The sequence below is a fragment of the Sphaeramia orbicularis genome, chromosome 7 (assembly GCF_902148855.1).
Source record: "Sphaeramia orbicularis chromosome 7, fSphaOr1.1, whole genome shotgun sequence".
In the NCBI taxonomy this organism is placed as follows: domain Eukaryota; kingdom Metazoa; phylum Chordata; class Actinopteri; order Kurtiformes; family Apogonidae; genus Sphaeramia; species Sphaeramia orbicularis.
In genome coordinates this window covers 41,780,527-41,804,366 of record NC_043963.1, presented here as the reverse complement: position 1 = coordinate 41,804,366, position 23,840 = coordinate 41,780,527, and the positions used below count along the sequence as shown (strand labels likewise).

The 23,840-nt window shown below is 36.3% G+C and overlaps 1 protein-coding gene across 1 annotated transcript in view; it reads right to left on the bottom strand.

Annotated features, from left to right (window-relative positions):
• LOC115423108 (copine-9-like) overlaps positions 1–23,840 on the bottom strand; it is a 275,059-nt gene that overhangs the window by 21,331 nt on the left and 229,888 nt on the right. The window contains exons 12-17 of the mRNA XM_030139830.1: positions 20,750–20,803; positions 20,487–20,548; positions 20,022–20,068; positions 12,562–12,743; positions 10,266–10,393; positions 2,132–2,234 (exon numbers count right to left, since the gene is read on the bottom strand). Coding sequence (XP_029995690.1) covers positions 2,132–2,234; positions 10,266–10,393; positions 12,562–12,743; positions 20,022–20,068; positions 20,487–20,548; positions 20,750–20,803 — 576 coding nt within the window. The remainder of the gene's footprint in view (positions 1–2,131; positions 2,235–10,265; positions 10,394–12,561; positions 12,744–20,021; positions 20,069–20,486; positions 20,549–20,749; positions 20,804–23,840) is intronic.

The window sequence follows — 23,840 nt, the reverse complement described above, 5'->3', positions numbered from 1 at the left end:
GGAAAAAATCTGGATTTTTTTTTTTACCAAAATCGTGCAGCCCTAGTTCATTCATTCATTTTCTGAACCACTTAATCTATTTCATAGATTTTATAGATTATATTTTATTAAAATTTCACATCACATGTATGTTATCAATATAATTCTTTTTTACGAAGCAGTTTCAAGTCTTTTTCACATCTGAGTTTCTAAACTAAAGTGTACACGCATATATTTAATATGTTTATTTGGTTGTCATTTTGGGATTGGACGCCTTCATCATTATCTCCCTATAACTGACACTGTTTAACCCTTAGGGGTCTGAGCCTATTTTGGCTGTTTTTGAGTACTTTTTGTTTATTATACCCATGTTTGGTATCTTTCTTTTCAGCACAACTTCATCTATCTCATCTGCCTATTATTTTTTCACTTTAACCTACTATATCAACACAAAAGGCCTAAAAACACACAAAAAAGTATAATATCCGATTTGAAAATATATATAATTTATTGCATAAATCAAGGTTATTATCGTTAACGAAAACTAACTAAATGATGAAAACTAGAATTGAAAAAACATTTTTGTTAACTGAAATAAATAAAAACTATAATTAAAAGAAAAAATGATAACTAACTGAAACTGTATTGTGTGCTTACAAAACTAACTAAAACGTATAAAAATTATGGATAAAATTCCTTTTCGTCTTTGTTAATGTCGGATTGATATGAAATTGATTTATTTTGTTCTAGCAATTTTAGCTAGCGGCACCGTATGACACTTCACGGTCCGTCACTTCCCGTCCCCACTCTACCTGGAAACATGGAGACTACAGTTGGGAGAAAGCAGCAGAATCCTGTCTGGGATTCATGGGAATATGACAGCGAGGAAGACAAAAGATTTGACAAAACTAAAATTAATACTAAAACGAGACTAAAACGAAGCATTTAGAAAAAAAAAAACAAAAAAAAAAACTAATAAAAACTAGCAAACCTGCTCTAAAAACGAATTAAAACTAACTGAATTAGAGAAAAAAAAGTCAAAACCAAATAAAAATAAACTATAATGAAAAATCCAAAACTATTATAACCATGGCATAAATAACACAAAGATGCTTAATGAACCTTTTCAAAGACTTTAAAAGTGAATATCGGTTCCAAATATTAGGTATATAAAATCAAAATTGTAATAAATTACATCTAAACTCAAATATTTGACGTAGAAACATATTAAAAATAAATAAAAACAACTTTACATAGGTGTTTCTCTGCTATGCCATTTTTAAAAAGGACAAAAAATGACAAAGACATGGTAAGAAATATAACGCCCCCACCTCATTTTCATACTTTTACTCACTTTTACTTGTTTGCTTGTTTGTATTTACTCTAGCAACATCAAATAAAAAGTGGGAGAGTCTTTCCAGTCCGCACTTTCGAATGCAATTGTCCTCAGTGGTCTATGTGACCGACTTCCGATGCTGCGACGTGTTGAAAATATCATGTGATTCAGTCATTCCGTCGACCCCTAAGGGTTAATAAGGTTAAGGTTGAGTCCTTTTATTATCCCTTTATAGAAATTCAGTCTGTTTTACCCATAATACACACATCACCTAGCATTAACAGTAGCTTTAGCGATCATTACACTGAGCTGCCACTAGAGGCGCTCATGGACCAACACCGGCTGTTCCTCAGTACCATGGTCGAGGCCGGCCGCTGACAGGAGAATTTATCCATGTTTATCTGTTTTTGAAAACTGAGGAAACCAGAGCAAGTTCAACTGTGGTTCAACATCGACTATATCGTCTATATCAGTAATTCATCCGCGTATGTACGACTGTAAATAAACTGCACCATAGTTGAGTTTGATGTGGACTGTGAAGGTCTCTTGTGGTCTGAACTGGGCTTCAGGGGTGGGTTCACACCTGCACAGTCCAGTTTGTCACGAATTCCAAACAATGTGAGATGTGCCTGAAAGTGTCTATTACTTTAGCAAACTATACTTTCTCTAGTTCCTCTAGTACTGCTTATATTCCCTTCACTTATAAATAAATTATAAGAGAGAAAAACAAATCCTTGTGTATTCAGCGCTCCCCATAACAGTGGAGCAGACCTTGTTGTGAACTTTGTGTGTGTGTGTGTGTTTAATTCTACTCACATTGACCACAGCCTCTTTGGTCTGGACCATGTCAGAGATCACACCATCTGTGATCATCAACAGGACAAAGTACTGAGAGCCATCTGTAATTTCGGCTGCACAGCTGGGAAACAAGAACACACACATTAGAGCTGACGTTCAACAGTAGAAGTAAGAAAAAACACACAAAGGGCAAACACTAATGTCTGTGGGTCTTTTACATATGTGTGAAATCAAGTTTTCACAGACACAGTGTTTTTTTCTTATCTGCTTTCTGCTCCCATGATACCCAAACTTTAGTTTCTATGACTTAAACCCCATGGAGAATCAGTTTAACAATGCCAAACATGTTCTGCTAATGAAGCTTGTGAGCGATAAAAGGCTCTGTTGCTCAAGGCATTCAGGATTCAGTGGTCTTGGCTGATGTTGACTCTTCTGTTGGCCTACGTAAGCCTCTTTGGCACTAAATACTATCAATGCCAAAGGGTGCTTTAGTCTTGGCTAATGTTAGCTTTACTGTTTGCCAACATAAAACACTTTGGTGGTGTCAATACAAAAGGACACCTTGGCTTGTGCTGAAGTTTGGAAATTTTACTTTTTTAATGGTTTACTTTTAGGTTGCTTATGCGCACTAATGTTAACAGACTTTTGACAGATACTTCTACGTAAGTGACAAACAAACAGGAAGTGAATGCAAAGATGACAGATTTGTGTAAGCTCTTGTGGTGGAAAATTTACTTTTTATATTTACTTTTATGTTTTATATTGTTGTACATCTTCTTTTAATGCTGAGTCATTCTTCATGCATATGCTTATGTGTGATGTTTACCACTCTGTAACACCCCCGACCCTGGAACGGAGTTCTTGCCTTGAGTTAAAACTCAAACACCTAAATGTCTGGATGTGCATGGATGGGTGATGGCGCCTGCACGCTAGATATTATTTAAACAAGGTTAGGGGTAAGAGGTCATATTGACCCTGGAACGGGAAGGGCTGGTATTGAGTGGTATGATTTACATATGGGGATGTCCACCATTAGGGGGGCTGGATTTTGGGTATATAATCTTTAATATTTTCTTGGTTAATCAGACTTCACTTACAGAGTTTCTCTGTGATTGACTTCTCAATAAATGCATTTATTTATTTTAACTCTAACTGTCTCTCCTCTTTGTGTGTGGTTTATCAGTTGGACATTTCCACAACACTCTTGTACTTATGTTTGAGTCTGGTTTGTGCTAAGTGTAGGGGTGTGCAAGAATGTAGCAATATGATACAAATCACAATACTAGGATCACGATATGATATATGGCAATATATCACGATACTGTTAACAAGGCGGTATTTTTTTGTTTTGCTTCTTTAAAAAAAAAAAAAAAATCCTGGAAAACTTAACATCTGCTGCTTTCAAACAGTAAAAAGTGCTTTTAGGATGCTTGAAATAACCATTTTTTAACCCTCCAGCAAGGCCCTTACTAAGCACCAAGGGTGCCTTTTTGACACACTTGTGGAATGTCAAAAAAATGTTCATACAGTTTGTTTTTAATTCTTTTACACTTTTTTCTATTTCATCAACTTGAGCCATGAATAAAAATACCAAATACTCAATAATTGTCACATTTTTTAATCCTTTAAATGCCGTGTTTGTAATGTAAACAAACCGGTTTTTTTTGGATGCAAAAAACACACAAAACATTTTTTTTTCTTTAATATACTACATAAAAATTGGATCACATATTATTTGATTTTTGCAGCCTGGCATATGTCAATGATTAACAGCAACATCGGTTAATTTGTATTATTATTTTTGGTGCTAGGTCAAATGTTCAAAAATACTAGCATCTGTCACCAAGTGTACGAAAAAGGCACACCTATAAATCAAACTATTGAATATTATATATTGATTTATTTTTCTGCTCTGATTTTATTTAATTTTTGTAAATCAAGGTCAGCCCTAATCATACATATCTAATGGAAGAAATAGTGCGTTTTAGGCACACTTGGGAGACAGATGCTAGTCTTGTAATTTTCTTTTGTTTACAATGTGCAAATTTTAGTTGACCAGAATTTTAAAGATCATGCAAAAATGAACAACTTTTGAATTCTAACCTTATTTAAATTGTGAAAAATAATATGAAGTTTTTTAAAACAAAGTGCAAAGTGTGCCTAAAAGGTGCACCTGGATACCGGAGGGTTAATAAAACAGTGTTATCAATTTTTGAAAAAATACACGTATGACCTGCAGGATTACAATACTACTTCTGTCATATACAAACAACAGAGTAAAATACCCAAATGTACATATAAAGAAAAGAGCTCGCAGGATTCCCAAAAATATAAACAAAAAAACAAAAATAACCCCTGCCATGTCTGCTTTTGAATAAATAAATAGAAATATTGATACACATTTTTAAATCCTGATACAGTATCGTGAAATGAAATATCGCAATATATCGTGGAACCGATATTTACTTACACCCCTAGCTAGAAGGAGTCATGTGTTGAAATTAACTAACTCCATATTATAATTTCAGATCCATAATAAAAGCCAGAATACAGAATTCTCCACAGGGAGCTTTCCTCAAAAACCATTGCACACATGATCAAGTTAATGTCCTCTGTTCCTCTACTGCTGCAACACCAGACCAACACAGATTCCAATACAAACATGCACAAATCAGACTCAGCAAACCCTTAAATAGTCTTGATTTCAGGCTACATAACATGCACCTGATTATTTAACACATAAATCATTGGAGAATCAGGTGGACTAAACAACAAGGTGCTCCATAAGGTTCAGCATCAGACTCTTTCATTTTCACTATCTACGTAAATGCTGCTGTATTCTCTGTAAGTGGGTGTGATATACATCTATATGCTGATGATGCCATCTTGTAGCTACTATATTGTACACATTCAGCTGTTGAGTCCCTTAACCGCTTAGCTCAATTACAAGTATCCCTCAATCATCATGAAGTGATTCTAAATGTGAGTAAAGGCAGATTCATATTCTTCTCTGCTAAAAATGAGCCAAGTATTAACACATACTTTTATATCAGTGACAAACCAGGAAGTGAATGCAAAGACTAAAAGGTGGACTATGACAGATTTGTGCAAGCTCTTGTACTTCTGTTTGAGTGCGGTTTATACTAGGAGTAGTCATTTGTTCAAATTAACTAACTCCATGTTCTAATCTCAGATACATACTAAAAGCCAGAATACAGAATTCTCCATAGAGCGCTTTCCACAAAAACCAGTGCGCACACGCTCAAGTTAATGTCCTCTTATCTTCTACTGCTGCAACATCAGACCAATACAGATTTCAAAACAAACATGCACAAATCAGATGCAGCAAAGCCTTAAAGCTGCATATGACTTTTGTCACCAATTTTTCATCAAATCTGCAAAGCCTGAGTCTTAGCCTAAGTGTTACGAATTCGTAAGTCTTTCTGTGATTACACACCTGAATCTCTTCCCTCATGGTGAACAATTTCAAAGTTTACTCCACCATAAACACTCAAAATTGTTCACCGTGAGGGAAGAGATTCATAGAGATGTGTAATCACGGAAAGATTTGTGGATTTGTGATACTTAGGCTATGACTCGGGTTTTGCAGATTTGATGAAAAATTGGTGACGAAAGTCATACGCAGTTTTAAAAAGTCTTGATTGCAGGCTACATAATATGCACCTGGTTATTTAACACAGATCACTGGAGAATCAGGTGGACTAAACTGACAAGGTGCTCCACAAGGCTCAGCATCAGACCCTTTCATTTTCACTGTCTATGTAAATGCTGCTGTATTTTCTGTAAGTGAGCATGATATACATCTATATGCTGATGATGCCATCATGTAACTACTATATCGTATACATTCAGTACATTCAGGTGTTGAGTCCCTTCGCTGCTGCTTTGCTCAATTACAAGTATTACTCAAACATCATGAAATGATTCTAAATGCAAGCAAAGGTAGATTCATATTCTTCTCTTGCAGCAAAATCGCTGCTAAAAATGAGTCAAGAATGAGTGAGTCACAGAGTTAATGAGTGGTTTGAAGAGAAGACAACTTTGAAATTTCAAGTCACAGAATTAATGAATAAACTAAGATGGAAATACAGTTTCTTTTGTGGAGTTTTACATTGGATTCTAAAAAGACTGTTTTTGAAGCAGCGTTTCATCAGTTTTAGATTACGGTGATATTCTATACCTCTCTATGGTTAAACACCAAATAGATGACAGTCTAAATGGATATGAGTGGCTCCTACTCGCTATAGAATGTGGTTCTGGGATGCTGCTGAGACCATTGTTTACCACAGAAAACTCCAACCTTGAGTAAAATAGAGAAACTCTTCAAAGATAATGAACACTGAAAAAAAAAATCTGTGCATGAAGAAAATAATCGGACTTCCTCTTCTCACTTTTACTGCACTTTCTCTTCTGCTTCTAGGACAGAGGTCTGATGAGAACACAAATGAGTATCTCCATATTATTAAATATCAGATGTGGACGGATAAGAAGTCAGATGATGAGATAAACGGATGGATTGTGTGTTTGTGTGTCAGTGTTTATGTGCGTTTGCAGGAGACACAATTTAATTCCAGAGACTTAGCTTTTCTGCTTGGATGAACATGACGTTGATGTGTGTGCGATTCTTTTGTAGTTTTGTGATTTCTAGGGAATCTCTATGTCTTTAACCCATAAACTTTTGTGGCAGTTTCCAAATGATTTGTTCTTTATATTTAACGCTTAAGTGATTTATCACCACTGATTGTAAAATTATCTTCCTTAATTTAGAGTTTTTTCAGAGTACATCATGCATTTTCCTATATTTAATTCACTGATCATGTAGATGTTCATTAAAGCTCAGAGTGAGGTTGAGGGTTATTTATTTCTTAACTTTTCCAGCAAAAATATCCATAACTGAGCATAAAGTGTGTCCATCCACTGTCATTGATCCAACTTTGCAATGTGCAGTAACCTGTTCTACCTCCCAGTACTTTAAACTGAATGTGCAACAACCTGGTAACTACGTCCCAGTACTTTTAATTCTAATTCAAATGTGCAATAACTTGTTACCACACAGTACTCTTATTATTATTATTACTCTTTTTTTTATTATATAATAGTCTATTTTGCAAATGTGTATTTGTGCTTGTACGCGCAATAACTGTTTTTATATGTTTTTTAGCTGTGTTTATGTTTTGTATCTGTCTTTATTGTCATATCTTTACCTTTTTTTTTTTTTTTTAAACTAGCATTGTATCAAGAATTCTGATGTACCTATACTGCTATGTATCTGTGCAAATGGTAAATAAAGTCTATTCTAATTCCATGGGTTTTACTGGTGAATCAATGCTGTAGAAGATGACAGTGTTTCCACATTCACTCTGAACGTCCAAATGGGTCATATCTGATAACCATGAAAAGATGAAAAACTGTATTTTACACCAATTATTTACATGTATTGATAAGATTAGTGGATCAGAAGTTATTAAACGCTGCCTCCTGACCTGTCCCTGTTCAAGTCCATGTTAAAGACACACCTGTGTAGACTGGCTTTTAACCCTTAGCACTAACACATTATTAGGTTTTAATCTTTTATTATTGTTTTTTTTAATCACTGTGTGTTGTGTCTTATTACTTCCCCCAAGGAATGACGGAGGTTATGTTTTCATCGGAGTTTGTCTGTTAGCAAGATAACTCAAAAAGTTATGTCAGGATTTTTATGAAACTTTCAGGAAATGTTGATACTGACACAAGGAACAACTGATTAAACTTTGGTGGTGATCGGGGGTGGGGAGGTGGGAAGACTAATCTGCCTTGGCAGAGGTCTGCGCTCTCCAAGTGCTTTTCAGGTTGTTTTATGCCTATTTATGGTATTTGATTAAATGGTGCTATCTTATAATTTAATCATGCTTTTAGATGTAAAGCACTTTGGTCTTCGTTATGTTATTGTAAACGGCTAAAATTTGCTTAGAGGTCTTATTTCTTTCTTTATGCATAAGAAATCAATATAAGTGAATCCCCAAAGGAACTTTGTGTTGGTAAATGCAACTTATGCAAATTTGCAGGATTTCAGTTCTGTTGCAACATGTTGATGGTCATATGAACTATGTTTTCAGCTCAAAAATGCCCAATTTCATCACAATTAATGCTATATTTTCATGTCACAAATGGCTAAGTTATATTTGAACTGAATTTACCTGAAAAACAAATATTCTATTCTTTTAGATTCCCCAGTTTTTTTTTCTTACAAGATTATAAACTACATATCACACGTTCTATTTTTACAGGTTCAATATGGAGTATGGTGCTGATCCATCCTGCTTATGTTACGCCAATACATACATTAAGAATGTCACACCTCACTTTTTAAATCAACAGTTTTCTAATAATAAGCATTTTTATAAAAAAATCACAATTCTATATTGTTATTTACCCTTTAGTACGATGATAAACTATGCAATAAATAATTCTGATCCTAGTTTTTGCACAGGGATCATTAGTGTAAACGGTGACATGGCTGCCGAGCATCAGTATGATGGGATCTGTAACAACCATGTCACATCCGTCCACTGACACATTTTGTGTTTTTGTGTCAGCTGTTATTGTTTTAGATCCACCATAGTAACATTTATGAATAAGAGGAGAATTAGCAATAGTAAGTATATAAGTTTATTACTAATAAAGTACTGGTACTGACCAGATCATCATGGGTAATGTCACGCTATTCAAAATCCAATATTTCTGAAAATATAGCTTCCACTGTCAAATAATATCAGTAGTCTGTGCACAAATGTATTAGCATTATTTCACCACAGTTCTATGCATTTCTTACAACTTTTTTTTTTTGACAAAAATGGCCACTCATTTGACCCCATAAGTAAATTTTAGCCGTAAAGTGCTATATAAATAAACTTTGATTGATTGATTGGTTTTCATCAGTAGATGGTTTTGGTTGCCGGTGGAGGTTTGGGTCTTTATGGGTGTTAATTTTTTTCCTTGTCTCTCATCTGTTAATAATTTCCATTTTTTGATCTATATAATATACTAAGAGGCAATAGAAACGCAACATTGTGTTTTTGTGATATTAATTTGAATTTTTCATAATTTATTGAGCAACATCAATTTGTATCATATTCTGTATCATTCTGTTGGAATAACGCCGACCCCATGTGCGCCTATTTTCCCTACAGACGTCCGTCAGCACCAAACCCACACTGGCACGGTATGACCGGATGCCATCCTCTCGTAACCAACGTCGCACTGTCCTGGAGCTGATAGGCCTTTGGTGATGTCCTATTGTCTCTGCAGCAGTACGAGTCACCGGCAGAAAACGGTCACGCAGGTGCATGACTTGTAGGTGCCCATCCTGTGCACGGGCAGTAACATGTGGTTGGCCGGGTCGTGGTCTGTCCGCCGTTGCACCTAAGCGTGGCATGGTGACCGTCTGTGACAGCTTGCATTTTTCCTCCGGGTTTTTATAGCCTTGGCTAGTTGAGCAATATTAATCAAAAGAACTCATTAAAAATTTTCAAATAATGTCAGATCGAACCACTCCTGAAAAATCCGGGATTGGCACCATCCACCACGTGATTTTAATGTCTGAGCTGAAAAATGTGGTTCCATTGTTTCAATAGTCACCAGTGATTGCCAACAAATTATGTTTTGTGTACAAAGCAGTTGCATGCAGTTTTACTCTATATTGTACTTTGTTGCGTTTCTAATGCCCCTTAGTATATATTGAAATGTCAGTAGCAGGCAGTAATGTATTACTGAATGCATGTTGATAATTCTATTCTGTTTTAATGGAGATGGTATCATACTACGTGGCCCCAGCTCTGGTTGCAATAAAATCACTAAAATTAATTACACTAGATTAGACGTTCCTGCTCATATCTTCATTTCTATTTTTAGCAGAAAGAATTGGATTAATAGCAGATCGTGTTCTTTTAACCTCTTTGATGCTGCAAATGTTGGATCAACATGTCCTTGCGCTGTAAATGTCTCTTAGATGAAGATCTCTAATCTCGGTGAATGACGTCAAGCCTGTGAGTCATGTAACTTCTTAAAAGCCCGTGAGGTGAAAACAGATATTAGAATGAAATTAAAAACAGCTTCACCCTTAGGCATAACTTAGACATAAACTCAGACTTACTTTGCCACTTTGTTGATAACAGGTGCAAAGTTGGTGGGTCCATAAAGCTGAACTGTCCTCAGGCTCTGAAAATAGGCTTCCAGGACCCCTTCAATGGCCACGCAGTTGGGATTATCACTATCGCCGTTCTACAGGCAAAAAAAAATCGAAAACAGGGACCGCTACGTGAATATAAACTCTATGGTTTACAAGATACTTCCAAAAATGGTAATAACTTAATTAACCTCTCGTTCATATTCTAGTAACTGTAGCTTCAGTGTGTCACAACAAGTGGGAAATTAAAAAAAAAACCCAGGAGAAATTCTTGGCTCTACTTGCATTTTTCAGTCTTCCATAATCCCAACAATTTATTACCTTCTTGACCCAGTGGCTCTAAGAAAACAATGTAATTAGGAGTCTGCAAATGCGCTGTTATTCATTCAGTATTTACTGATTACATAAGCTGACTGACAGTGGAGTTTTAAAGGCTGATGAAGCTGCAAAAAGTAAAGAATAAGAATCAGATTCAGAATCAGAATAAAAATCAGAATCAGATTCAGAATAAGAATCAGAATAAGAATAAGAATAAGAATCAGATTCAGAATCAGAATAAGTATAAGAATCAGAATAAGAATAAGAATCAGAGTAAGAATCAGATTCAGAATCAGAATAAGAATCAGAATAAGAATAAGACTCAGAATAAGAATAAGAATCAGAATAAGAATCTGAATCAGAATCAGATTAAGTATAAGAATAAGAATCAGAATAAGAATCAGAATAAGTATAAGAATAAGAATCAGAGTAAGAATCAGAATAAGAATCAGAATAAGTATAAGTATATGAATAAGAATCAGAATAAGAATCAGAATAAGTATAAGAATAAGAATCAGAATAAGAGTAAGAATAGGAATCAGAGTGAGTATAAGAATAAGAATCAGAAAAAGAATCACAATCAGAATAAGAATAAGCCAATGTTATCGAATGTTGGAAAACAACATTTTAGGACTTCTGACTAAAACTGGATACCTGTATAACTGAACATTCAAGTTGACGTAATAAATAAAAGACTGCTTTTTTCTCTGTAAACCAGGGGTGTCCAGCCCTGGTCCTGGAGAGCCACGATCCTGCATGTTTTAGACCTATCCTCTTCCAACACACCTGATTCAAATGATAAGCCTATTATCCAGCTCTGCAGAAGCCTGATAATGACGGTCAGGTGTGCTGGAAGAGGGAAACTTCTAAAACATGCAGGATCGTGGCTCTCCAGGACCAGGGCTGGACACCCCTGCTCTAAACCATGAATGTCCTTCACAATCCTAAAGCTGCCCCTGGTCAGTGTTGAATCCCCGTTGTGCTGATATTTTGTCCTTTGCTCTGTCATCTGAGTAAAGATGATTCATTTAAACCACAGGTGTCAAACATGTGGCCCGGGGGCCAAATCTGGCCCGGCAAAGGGTCCAGTCTGGCCCCTGGGATGAATTTAAGAAATGCAAAAATTACACTGAAGATGTTAATAATCATTTTAGTTCAGATTCCACATTCAGACCGATTTAATCTCATAATAACCTATAAATACTCACAACTCCAAATTTTTGTCTTTGTAAATGTAAATGTTTTCATGTAATTAGACTAAAACTAAGTATAATTTTGCAAAAAATCTGAATAACCTGAACAAATATGAACAACCTGAAATGTCTTAAGAGAAGTACATGCAATTTTAAGAATATTCCACCTGTTACTAAATATTTTGTGTGTTTGTAGATCCACTGTGATCTGTAAGTTATAATGTGCATGTGGAAATGATTAACTAAAGCACAATAGTGTCAAAATTACAAACTTTTTTTCAGTTTGTTCATGTTATTCATATTGTTTGAAAGGATAGTTTGTAGATGTAAACATTTTCATAATGTAATTTTACTTTTTTCACTGTAAAACATTGGGAAAAGTTTGGAGTTGACATTATTAATATATTATTATTTTACTGGTTTGGCCCACTTCAGATCAAATTTAGCTGAATGTGACCCCTGGACTAAAATGACTTTGACACCCCTGCTTTAAACCCATGGACAGAACATTATTTTGACGAGGGGCTTCAGTTCTACTTGGCATCGACCCGTTTCTTCCCGGTTGCCCTCGTTCCTCTGGAGGATATGAGGAGGAAGTGAAGGGGATGCTGGGAGATTTCCTGCTGCCATGCAGATGAGCCAACTTTTCAACTTGTGTGACCAGCTGTTGTCACAGCGACAACTCCTCGTCCAAACCACACCCTGTGGTCGCTGTATGAGTGTGTGTGTGTGTGTGTGTGTGTGTGTCGTACCAGGGGGAATGCATGGGAGATTTTGCCGTCGGGGGGCAGCTTAGCTCCAAAGCCATAGGCAGGAAAGAGCTTGTCGCTGTCGTAGTCCTGGATAATCTCCCCCACTGCTTTCAGAGCCATGGCGTAGGCGTTCATCTGGTAGGGGCTCATATAATGGAGGGAGGTGGGCTGGGACGGGTTACCTGGAGGAAAACACACACACACACACACACACACACACACACAATTTACAACATGAATAATAATGTCTCATTTCAATTCTTTATCTGCTTAGGCAAGAAAAGGCCGCTATGGAGACGAGTTATTATTGTGAAGATCTACATGAAAAATGATTGAACAATATTATTAATCTAATCTAAAGGATGAGCTCAGACTGCTTTATCCACATGAGATAAACTCCATTTTTACCTCAATGAATACAAATATTATGCATTTTAACAGGGATGACTGGAAGGGGTGTGTGTGTGATTTGATTATCCATATAGTTGTGTACACTGAACACTCCTAACGCTAATGTATTCAGCTCATCACATCTAGACTCCAACTGCTCTGCAGGTGAAGCACACACCTCTGGACATCCATCCACCACGCTGCGGACTAATGAAGCTCACTGCACTTTTTACAGGAGGAAAATAATGACAAATATGTCTAATAAAGCCAGAGGTGTGTCTAAATTAAGCTTCAGCATACCTGCTATGAAAACTTCACATACAGCGTGTCCATAAAGTCTCTACAATTTAACAAATTTATTAGAAAAGCAAATGAATAGACAAATCTCTTGAAATTATTACAAAACTAGAAGCACTCGGAGAGCGCAGACCTCCGCCAAGGCTGATCAGTGGGCCCCCCCGTGGGCCCCCCCGCCCCCGAATACCACCAAAATTTAATCATTTCTTCCTTATATCATTTCCAACAAACCCTGAAAATTTCATCCAAATCTGTCCATAACTTTTTGAGTTATGTTGCACACTAACGATCAGTGCCCCCCCCCGTGGGCCCCCCCACCCCCGATCACCACCAAAATTTAATCATTTCTTCCTTATCCCATTTCCAACAAACCCTGAAAATTTCATCCAAATCTGTCCATAACTTTTTGAGTTATGTTGCACACTAATGGACAGACAAACAAACAGACAGACAAACAAACAAACAAACAAACCCTGGCAAAAACATAACCTCCTTGGCGGAGGTAACTAGAAAAGCACTCAGAGAGCGCAGACCTCCGCCAAGGCAGATCAGTGCCCCCCGCCCTCCGATGTTTGCCTGTCTGTCTGTTTGTCTGTCTTTCCGTGTGCAAGGTAACTCAAAAAGTTATGGACGGATTTGGATGAAAATTTCAGGAAATGTTGATACTGGCACAAGGAACAAATGATTCAATTTTGGGGTCTGCGCTCTCTTTTCTAGAAAAGCACTCGTAGAGGGCAGACCTCCGCCAATGCAGATCAGTGACCCCCACCCCACCCCCTCACCCCCGATCACCACCAAAATTTAATCATTTGTTCCTTGTGCCAGTATCAGCATTTCCTGAAATTTTCATCCAAATCCGTCCATAACTTTTTGAGTTATCTTGCACACAGACAGACAGACAGACAGACCAACACCAACAAAAACATCACCTCCTTGGCGGAGGTAATGAAAAGTAGATGGGCAGCCCCTGGGATGAATTTGAGAAATGCAAAAATTACACTAAGATATTAACAATCATTTTAGTTCAGGTTCCACATTCAGAACAATTCAATCTCATAATAACCTTAAAATACTCACAACTCCAAATTTTTGTCTTTGTAAATGTAAATATTTTCATGTAATTAGACTAAAACTAAGTATAATTTTGCAAAAAATCTGAATAACCTGAACAAATATGAACAACCTGAAATGTCTTAAGAGAAGTACATGCAATTTTAAGAATATTCCACGTGTTACTAAATATTGTGTGTGTTTGTAGATCCACTGTGATCTGTAAGTTATAATGTGCATGTGGAAATGATAAACTAATGCACAATAGTGTCAAAATTACAAACTTTTTTTCAGTTTGTTCATGTTATTCATATTGTTTGAAAGGATAGTTTGTAGATGTAAACATTTTCATAATGTAATTTTACTTTTTTCACTGTAAAACATTGAGAAAAGTTTGGAGTTGACATTATTAATATATTATTATTTTACTGGTTTGGCCCACTTCAGATCAAATTTAGCTGAATGTGACCCCTGGACTAAAATGACTTTGACACCCCTGCTTTAAACCCATGGTGGTGCAGTGGATAGCACTCAGCCCAACAGCAAGAAGGTCCTGGGTTTGATTCCAACACCAGTCGATGAGGATGGGACCTTTCTGTATGGGGTTTGCATGTTCTCCCCATGTCTGTGTGGGTTCTCTCTGGTACTCCGCCTTCCTCCCACCATCCAAAGACATGCACTGATAGTTAACTGGTTCATCTAAATTGCCCATAGGTGTGAATGTGAGAGTTTGTCTCTATATGTCAGCCCGGTGATAAACTGGCAACATGCCCATAAATAGCTGGGATAGACTCCAGCAACCCCCGTGATAAAGTAGGTTCTGAAAATGAATGAATGAATGAATGAATGAAAGTAGATATTGAAGTTGTTTTGCCTCATTTAATCCACCTCTATATGGGAGCATTAGTTACATGAAACCATGGCCAGGGCAGCCATGGCTCAGATGGTAGGTCAAAGGGTCCAATAACGGGTTGACGGTTCGAATCCCACTCTATCCTAGTGTGCTGTTGTGTCCTCGGGCAAGACACTTCACCCTCCTTGCCTCCGGTGCTGCTACTCACACTGGTGCATGAATGTGTATAAATGTTCGGTGGTGGTCGGAGGGGCTTTAGGCGTGAATTGGCAGCCACACTTCTGTCAGTCTGCCCCAGGGCAACTGTGGATACAGATGTAGTTTACCACCACCAGAGGGAGGATGTGTGAGGGAATGAATAATGGATCAATAATGTAAAGCACTTTGGGTGTCTTGAAAAGCACTATAGAAATGTAATCCATTATTATTATTATTATTATTATTATTATTATTATTATTATTATTATTATTATTATTATTATTATTATTTACCTCCACCAGGACGTATTGTGATCACTTTGTTTTGTGAATTTGTTTGTTTGTTTTTTAGCAAGATAACTCAAAAAGGTACGGACGGATTTTCATGAAATTTTCAGGAAATGTTGACACTGGCACAAGGAAGAAATGATTAAATTTGTGTGTGTGTGTGTGTGTGTGTGTGTGTGTGTGTGGGGGGGGGGGGGGGGGGGGGGGGGCAGATCTATCTTGGCGGAGGTCTGCGCTCTCTGAGTGCTTTTCTAGAAAAGACAGTGCAGACCTCTGCCAAGGCAGATCAGTGGGGCCCCCCCGTGGGCCCCCCCACCCCTGATCACCACCAAAATTTAATCATTTCTTCCTTGTCCCAGTGTCAACATTTCCTGAAAATTTTCAGAAAATCCGTCCATAACTTTTTGAGTTATCTTGCAAACAAACAAACAAACAAACATGGGGGGGGGGTAGATCTGTCTTGGCGGAGGTCTGCGCTCTACAAGTGCTTTTCTTGTTACTATTATTATTATTATTATTATTATTATTATTATTATTATTATTATTATTATTATTATTATTACAACATGAATGAATGAATGAATAATCACCTTAAATGCATGTGTAGATGTGTGAGGGAATGAAGAATGGAGCCACTGTATGCGCTTTGAGTATGTGTTCATAGAAAAGTGCTATATAAGTCTAATCCATTTTTACCTCTGCCAACGAAGTTGTGTTTTCATCAGGGTTTGTTTGTCTGTCTGTCTGTTTGTTTGTTTGTTTGTTTGTTTGTTTGTTTGTTTGTTTGTTTGTTTGTCTGTTAGCAAGATAACTCAAAAAGTTATGGAAGGATTTTGATGAAATTTTCAGGAAATGTTGATACTGAGGTCTGCGCTCTCCAAGTGCTTTTCAAGTTATTATTATGATCACATCCAGACGGTACTGGATTTGTTTCCATGTTGTCTGTATCATAGACTCATCACTGGTTTCAATGACATCAGTGATGTTTTACTTCAGGTCGTTGATCTTTGTTCGATACATGACATCTTTAACACAACCCCACAGAAACAAATCCAGGGCAGTGATATCTGGTGAACAAGTTGTCCAGGGAATTGGACCATCCCTTCCAATCCACTGGTCTGGAAATGTTAGATTTAGGAACTCACCAACATGCCGAGAGTCAGTTTCCGTGTGTGGTGCATGTCTATATACTGACAAATACAGAATCTTAACCCTTTCATGTATACTGGTCACTACAGTGGACAGCTATTCTACAGCTGTTCTCTTGTATATTCATGGAATTTGTTGTTTTGGTTTTTTACACATATCTTTTTGAAAGTTTTAAGACACTACATATCTTTTCTGACATGAATTGGTAGATATGATTAGACGAGGAAGGTTATTAATTATATAAGGAGAAAGGGTGGGAGTTTATAAGTTGTACTTCTTCTCACTCCTTTTCCAATATGTATTATACGTCGTATGTTTAAGTGTTTTGTTTATTTATTTTCTTCTGTGTGACATTCATGTTTGAAATAAATACGTCAATCAATCAATCAATTGGTAACATTGTGTAGATCTCCCCTGAGCATAATAGTTATAGTTTTCACGCAATTTATCAGTAAATACATGCTTCTTCACTTCAAAAATTAAACCCATGGTGTCCAGCTGAGTGGACATTTTTGCAACTTCATGAAAAATAGGTTCATGAGAATTCTTTTTTTTTTTTTTTTTTTTTTTCATAAGAAATTTTTCAATCACATTGTTTTCAGCATGTTTAAAGAGAAATGAAAAAATCTTGCTTAAGGTTCTCATAATTTGTGCATGAAAGGGTTAATTATGAGGTTTTATTCTGCCTTTTATACATTTCTATATTGACTTATTAAAACATTGAGGGGCTGTTATATTTCACGTTTTTCTTTTTTTTTTTTTTTCTTTTCTTTTTTTTTTTCATGTTACATATTACATGTTTTCCTTATTATTTCTACAGGTGTGTTGAGCCGCATTACGTAATAAATTGCCATTATGTAACAGAAGTTCAAAATGTAATAAGAATGTCACATCATCTTGTAATAAAGCCACATTATGTAATAAACTGACACATTTTGAAATAAACTATGTCAACGCATTATGTAGTAAATTTTTTCAGATTATTACAATTTGAGAAATTTATTACAAAATGCACATGACACATTTTTAAAAAAAAAAAAAAATAATAACATGGTTCATTATGTAATAACAATCCAAATTAATATCATTTCAGAGCAATTTAGAAGAAATTAGTCACAGGAGCTACAGGTAATGTAATCAGAACTTTAACCACACAGTTTAAAGATTAATTTAGCACATTCCATTTTCCTGAAAATAAAAATGTGTCAAGTGCATTTTGTAATACATTTCTCAAATTGTAATAACTTACTACATAATGCGAAAAAATTTACTACATAATGCGTAGTGTATTACAAAATGCATCAGTTTATTACATAATCCATCCATCCATCCGTTTGTCCATATACCCGTCCATCCATCCATCCATCCACCCATCCATCCATACATTTACTTTCTTCCATCCATCCATCCATCTGTTTGTCCATATACCTGCCCACCCATCCGTCCATCCATCCATCCATCCATCCATCCATCCATCCATCCATCCATCCGTTTGTCCATATACCCGTCCATCCATCCCTCCATCCAACCATCCATCCATCCATCCACCCATCCATCCATACATTTACTTTCTTCCATCCATCCATCCATCCATCCATCCATCTGTTTGTCCATATACCTGCCCACCCATCCATCCATCCGTCCATTCGTCCGTCCGTCCATCCATCCATCCATCCATCCATCCATCCATCCATCCATCCATCCGTTTGTCCATATACCCGTCCATCCATCCATCCATCCATCCATCCACCCATCCATCCATACATTTACTTTCTTCCATCCATCCAGCCATCCATCCATCCATCCATCCATCCATCCATCCATCCATCCATCCATCCATCTGTTTGTCCATATACCTGCCCATCCATCCATCCATCCATACATTTACTTTCTTCCATCCATCCATCCATCCATCCATCCATTTACTTTCTTCCATCCATCCATCCATCCATCCATCCATCCATCCATCCATGTATACATACATTCACTTGCTTCATCCATCCATCCATCCATCCATTCATCCATCCATCCATCCATTCACTTTACAATTACAATTTGAGAAGTTTATTACAAAACGCACTTGACACATTTTTATTTTCAGGAAAATATAATGTGCTAAATTAATCTTTAAAGTTGTTGTGGTTAAAGCTCTGATTCCATTACCTGTAGCTCCTGTGACTAATTTCTTCTAAATTGTTCTGAAATTATATTAATTTGGATTGTTATTACATAATGAACCATGTTATTGCATTTCTTTTTTTAAATAAAAATGTGTCAAGTGCATTTTGTAATAAACTTCTCAAACTGTAATAACTTACTACATAATGTGAAAAAATTTACTATATAATGCGTTGACGTAGTTTATTACAAAATGCATCAGTTTATGACATAATGCGGCTTTATTACAAGATGACGTGACATTCTTATTACATTTTGAACTTTTATTACATAATGGGAATTTATTACATAATGTGGCTTGATTGTTATTACATAATGAACCATGTTATTACTTTTTTTTTTTATTAATAAAAATGTGTCAAGTGCATTTTGTAATAAATTTCTCAAATTGTAATTGTAAAGTGAATGGATGGATGGATGGATGGATTATGTAATAAACTGATGCATTTTGTAATAAACTACCTCAATGCATTATGTAGTAAATTTTTTCGCATTATGTAGTAAGTTATTACAATTTGAGAAATGTATTACAAAACGCACTTGACACATTTTTATTTTCAGGAAAATGTAATGTGCTAAATTAATCTTTAAAGTTGTTGTGGTTAAAGTTCTGATTCCATTACCTGTAGCTCCTGTGACTAATTTCTTCTAAATTGCTCTGAAATGATATTCATTTGGATTGTTATTACATAATGAACCATGTTATTACATTTTTTTAAAATAAAAATGTGTCAAGTGCATTTTGTAATAAATTTCTCAAATTGTAATTGTAAAGTGAATGGATGGATGGATGGATTATGTAATAAACTGATGCATTTTTTAATAAACTACCTCAATGCATTATGTAGTAAATTTTAATGCGAAAAAATTTACTACATAATGCATTGAGGTAGTTTATTACAAAATGCGTCAGTTTATTACATAATGCGGCTTTATTACAAGATGACGTGACATCCTTATTACATTTTGAACTTTTATTACATAATGGGAATTTATTACATAATGCAGCTCAACAGGGTGTCATGTCCAGGCTACACAACATGCAGTATGTGTTTACCATTGGACGCAGTGAAGTCGATGGCCACAGTGAAGTTCAGCTGCGTTCTGTTTCAAAGAAAACAAGAAACAAATATGGAAAAGAGAAGAACAAGCCGCTTCACGTACCTGAATATAAATGCAACACACCGCCTCTGACACACACACAATAAACTGAAGTAATCTGGTTGTGTTTACTGCTTCAGTGACTAATTAATATGGCAGGACACCATCTTGAAGGTCTAATTAGGTAGAACAAATGAAAGCCCTAATTAAAAGTGAATGAACTGAATATGTTAGCTATTTACAAACACCATTTATCAAACAAAAAACTTCCCGAAAAAACTTCACCCCTACAGAGAAAATAACGATTTAGTTTGATACTCACAAAAGGGGCTTAACTCAATCTAGTATCTTCAGATAACACACACAAAAACACACAAAAACACACACACCGTGAGAGCGACATAATTATTATTCCACTCACCCTCCTCGGATGAAATCCACAAAGGTGTACTCTGACTCTACTTTGAAGGACAGCAGAGTTACCTGGCAAACACACACACATATACACAACAACAACAACACACATATGGAGCGATAAACAGAAAAGGAGGGAGGGGGGGGAAGGCAGACAAGAAAGCAAAAAGACAAACAGGTGGTAAAAGAGAAGCAGATGTAAGAGGTGATGATACCTTTATTATGTAATAAATAGCATCAAACCACCAGAGGGGACGTGGCAGTACTCACCGTTCCAGAATTAATGTATTTCTTCTTTTTGCCTTTCTTCTTAGGATTTAAGACCTGGCAGTAATAGAGGGGAAGGGTCTTTGTGATTGAGAGGACACTTGTAAAAACCACTTTATACATTAGAATGGTTTAGAAGAATGAACATGAATAATGCAGCAGGTTCCTGAGAATAGTGGAGGTCTGTCCACGCAAACTGAGCTAATGGTGAATGATAGAGGGAAGAGGAGAGGGAGGAGTAGCCATCATCCATCTGTCAGTCTGTCCATCTATCTGTCCATCCATTCATCTATCTGTCCAGCCATCATCCATCCATGCATCTGTTCATCTGTCCATCTGTCCATCCATCCATTCACTTTCTTCCATCCATCCATCCATCCATCCATCCATCCATTTGTCCGTATACCCGCCAATCCATCCATCCATCCATCCATCCATCCATCCATTTGTCCGTATACCCGCCAATCCATCCATCTATTCACTTTCTTCCATCCATCCATCATCCATCTATCCATCATCCATCCATCCATCCGTATATTCACTTTCTTCCATCCATCCATCCATCCATCCATCCATTTGTCCGTATACCCGCCAATCCATCCATCCATCCATTCATCCATCCATCCATCCATATATTCACTTTCTTCCATCCATCCATCCATCCATCCATCCATCCATCCATCCATCCATCCATCCGTATACTCACTTTCTTCCATCCATCCATCCATCCATCCATCCATTCACTTTCTTCCATCCATCCATCCATCCATCCATCCATCCATCCATCCATCCATCCATCTATCCATCCATCCATCTACACTAAAGTTGTTTTCGTACCTAAACTGAACAAAAACCAAGTGATTCTAACTGTGGTAATAGTTGTCAGGTCAGTTGTCTATTAAGGCCAAATTATTATCTTTTCCTAATTCTATACAAGTTACTTTAGTACCTAAATCTGTGTATTATGAGCCATATTTATGTCCTGTTGAGTGACATTCACATTCTGTTTGTGTTGGAAAAATGTCACTTTTAAACTAATATTTGTTTCTTCTCTTATTTTAACAACATGCTTTTATGGTAACCTTTACTGAGGTCTTTCTCTAACTATAACCAATTATTTTGTGCCTAAACTAAATCCTAAAGTTTCTTACCAAAATCATGGTGATGTTTGACACATGCCATTCTATTTTTAGCACTGAACAAGTTTTTATACCAACACTTCTTAACCATTGCATTCTCACAGCTTTGAACTCACCAGTACTTCTTTATGTAGTAATGTTATCTTTGGTATTTTATGCAGTTCATCCTGCTGCCTGTAGGGGCACTAATCCATTAGTCACTGATATGTGTTGGATCACACATTTGGTTGATTAACTTGGAAGACTAGTTGACTGGTAGTTATTCAAAATAGGCAAAATGTAGGGGTAATATGATATTTATCTGTACTACTCACATAAATAAAAGGCTAAAAGTGCCTTTTCATTATTTGTGGTTCATGGATATTGAACCAATAGTGACAATGAATCTTATTGATTCAGATTATTGTCTTAACAATTATTACATAGATCACTGTTATGTAATATAGTGTAATATATGCAAATATTGTTCCCACAGCCATAATTTTAATCATTTTGGTGACCTGTGGGCTGTGGACTACAAACTACAGACTGACCCATAACTCAAACACCAACTACTGTGGATTAAACTCCAATAAAGACATGTTAGCATGTTTAACATAGTACATTTTATACCAATATATCTGCAACAAATGTAAATTTATTCCAATTGGTGTGATAGGAATATTACCAATGGCCCTAATATATATAGATCATAGGACATTTTAGAGTGAGAAAGTTTAATTTGGATATAAAATACAGTATATGTAAAAATAGAAAGTGTAAAAATAAATCACAAAAAAAAGCCAATTTTTCAAAAACGTTTAATGAATAAAAAGAACGACTGAAATCTTTTCAAACAGCCCAGTGCATTTGTTGTATTTGGTGTGAAAAGTTTTCACCCAGCAGGTTTACTTCAATTCTTCCTTTTCATTCAGTCCAACCTACCGCTTACTTTAAAGACTAAAATTATGCACTCTGAACACTGCAGGCTTTAGTTCTGGTGCAGCTTTTCATTCTTCAAACACCTGTGTCATCACTTTGTTGCACCCATTTTAGACATGGTGGGTTTTTTTACCCTTGACCACACTGGCCGCAGGGTATTGTCATCAGTTGGTCGTCTGTCCGCCCATTTGTCCGTCTGTCCAAAAACTTTGCCATGCACTGATATGTCAGGTACGACGGCGTATTAGGGCCACATAAGAAAAAAAAAAACGCTTGTCACTACAACAATAAAGTCATTATTTAATGAGAATAAAGTCGTTAATTAACGAGAATAAAGTTGTTAATTAATGCGAATAAAGTTGCTGTTTTAAAAAACTAATTTAACGAGAATAAAGTCATTAATTAACGAGAATAAAGCCGTTGATTAACAAGAATAAAGTCATTATTTAACAAGAATAAAGTCGTACTCTTATGAGATTAAACTCGTAATATTTTGAAAATTCGACAGAGTTCCCGGTTTTACACCGAAGGCAACAAGTGAAGCAGCAACTTTCCCTTCTGTTGGACTCTGAAACTCACAGTGGAATCCCCACAGTTTGTTCAGAAACACCAGACCCTCTCTGTTTAGTTCTCTGGTGTTTCCACTGATAGTCCTACAGCTGAACACTTCATCAGTTTCTCCTGCATAAAAGAGGCAATATACTACAAATCAGTTCTTACAACAAACCCAAACGTGTGCAAACTCTCTTCAAAGTCCTTATACTAATGTGTTGATGGGGGGTGGTCTCAGTATTTGGCCTTTGTGTCTAACCCCCAAATGAAAGGAGAACTGCACTAAATGTTCCAAGTTCTACATCGATGAGTAGGTACAACTTCTCTACAACTTCTATTATGACTTTATTCTTGAAATATGATGAGTTTTTTCTTGTTAAATAACGACTTTATTCTCATTAAATAATGACTTTATTCTCATTAAATAACGACTTTATTCTCGTTAAATAGAGTTTTTTAAAACTACAACTTTATTCTCAGTA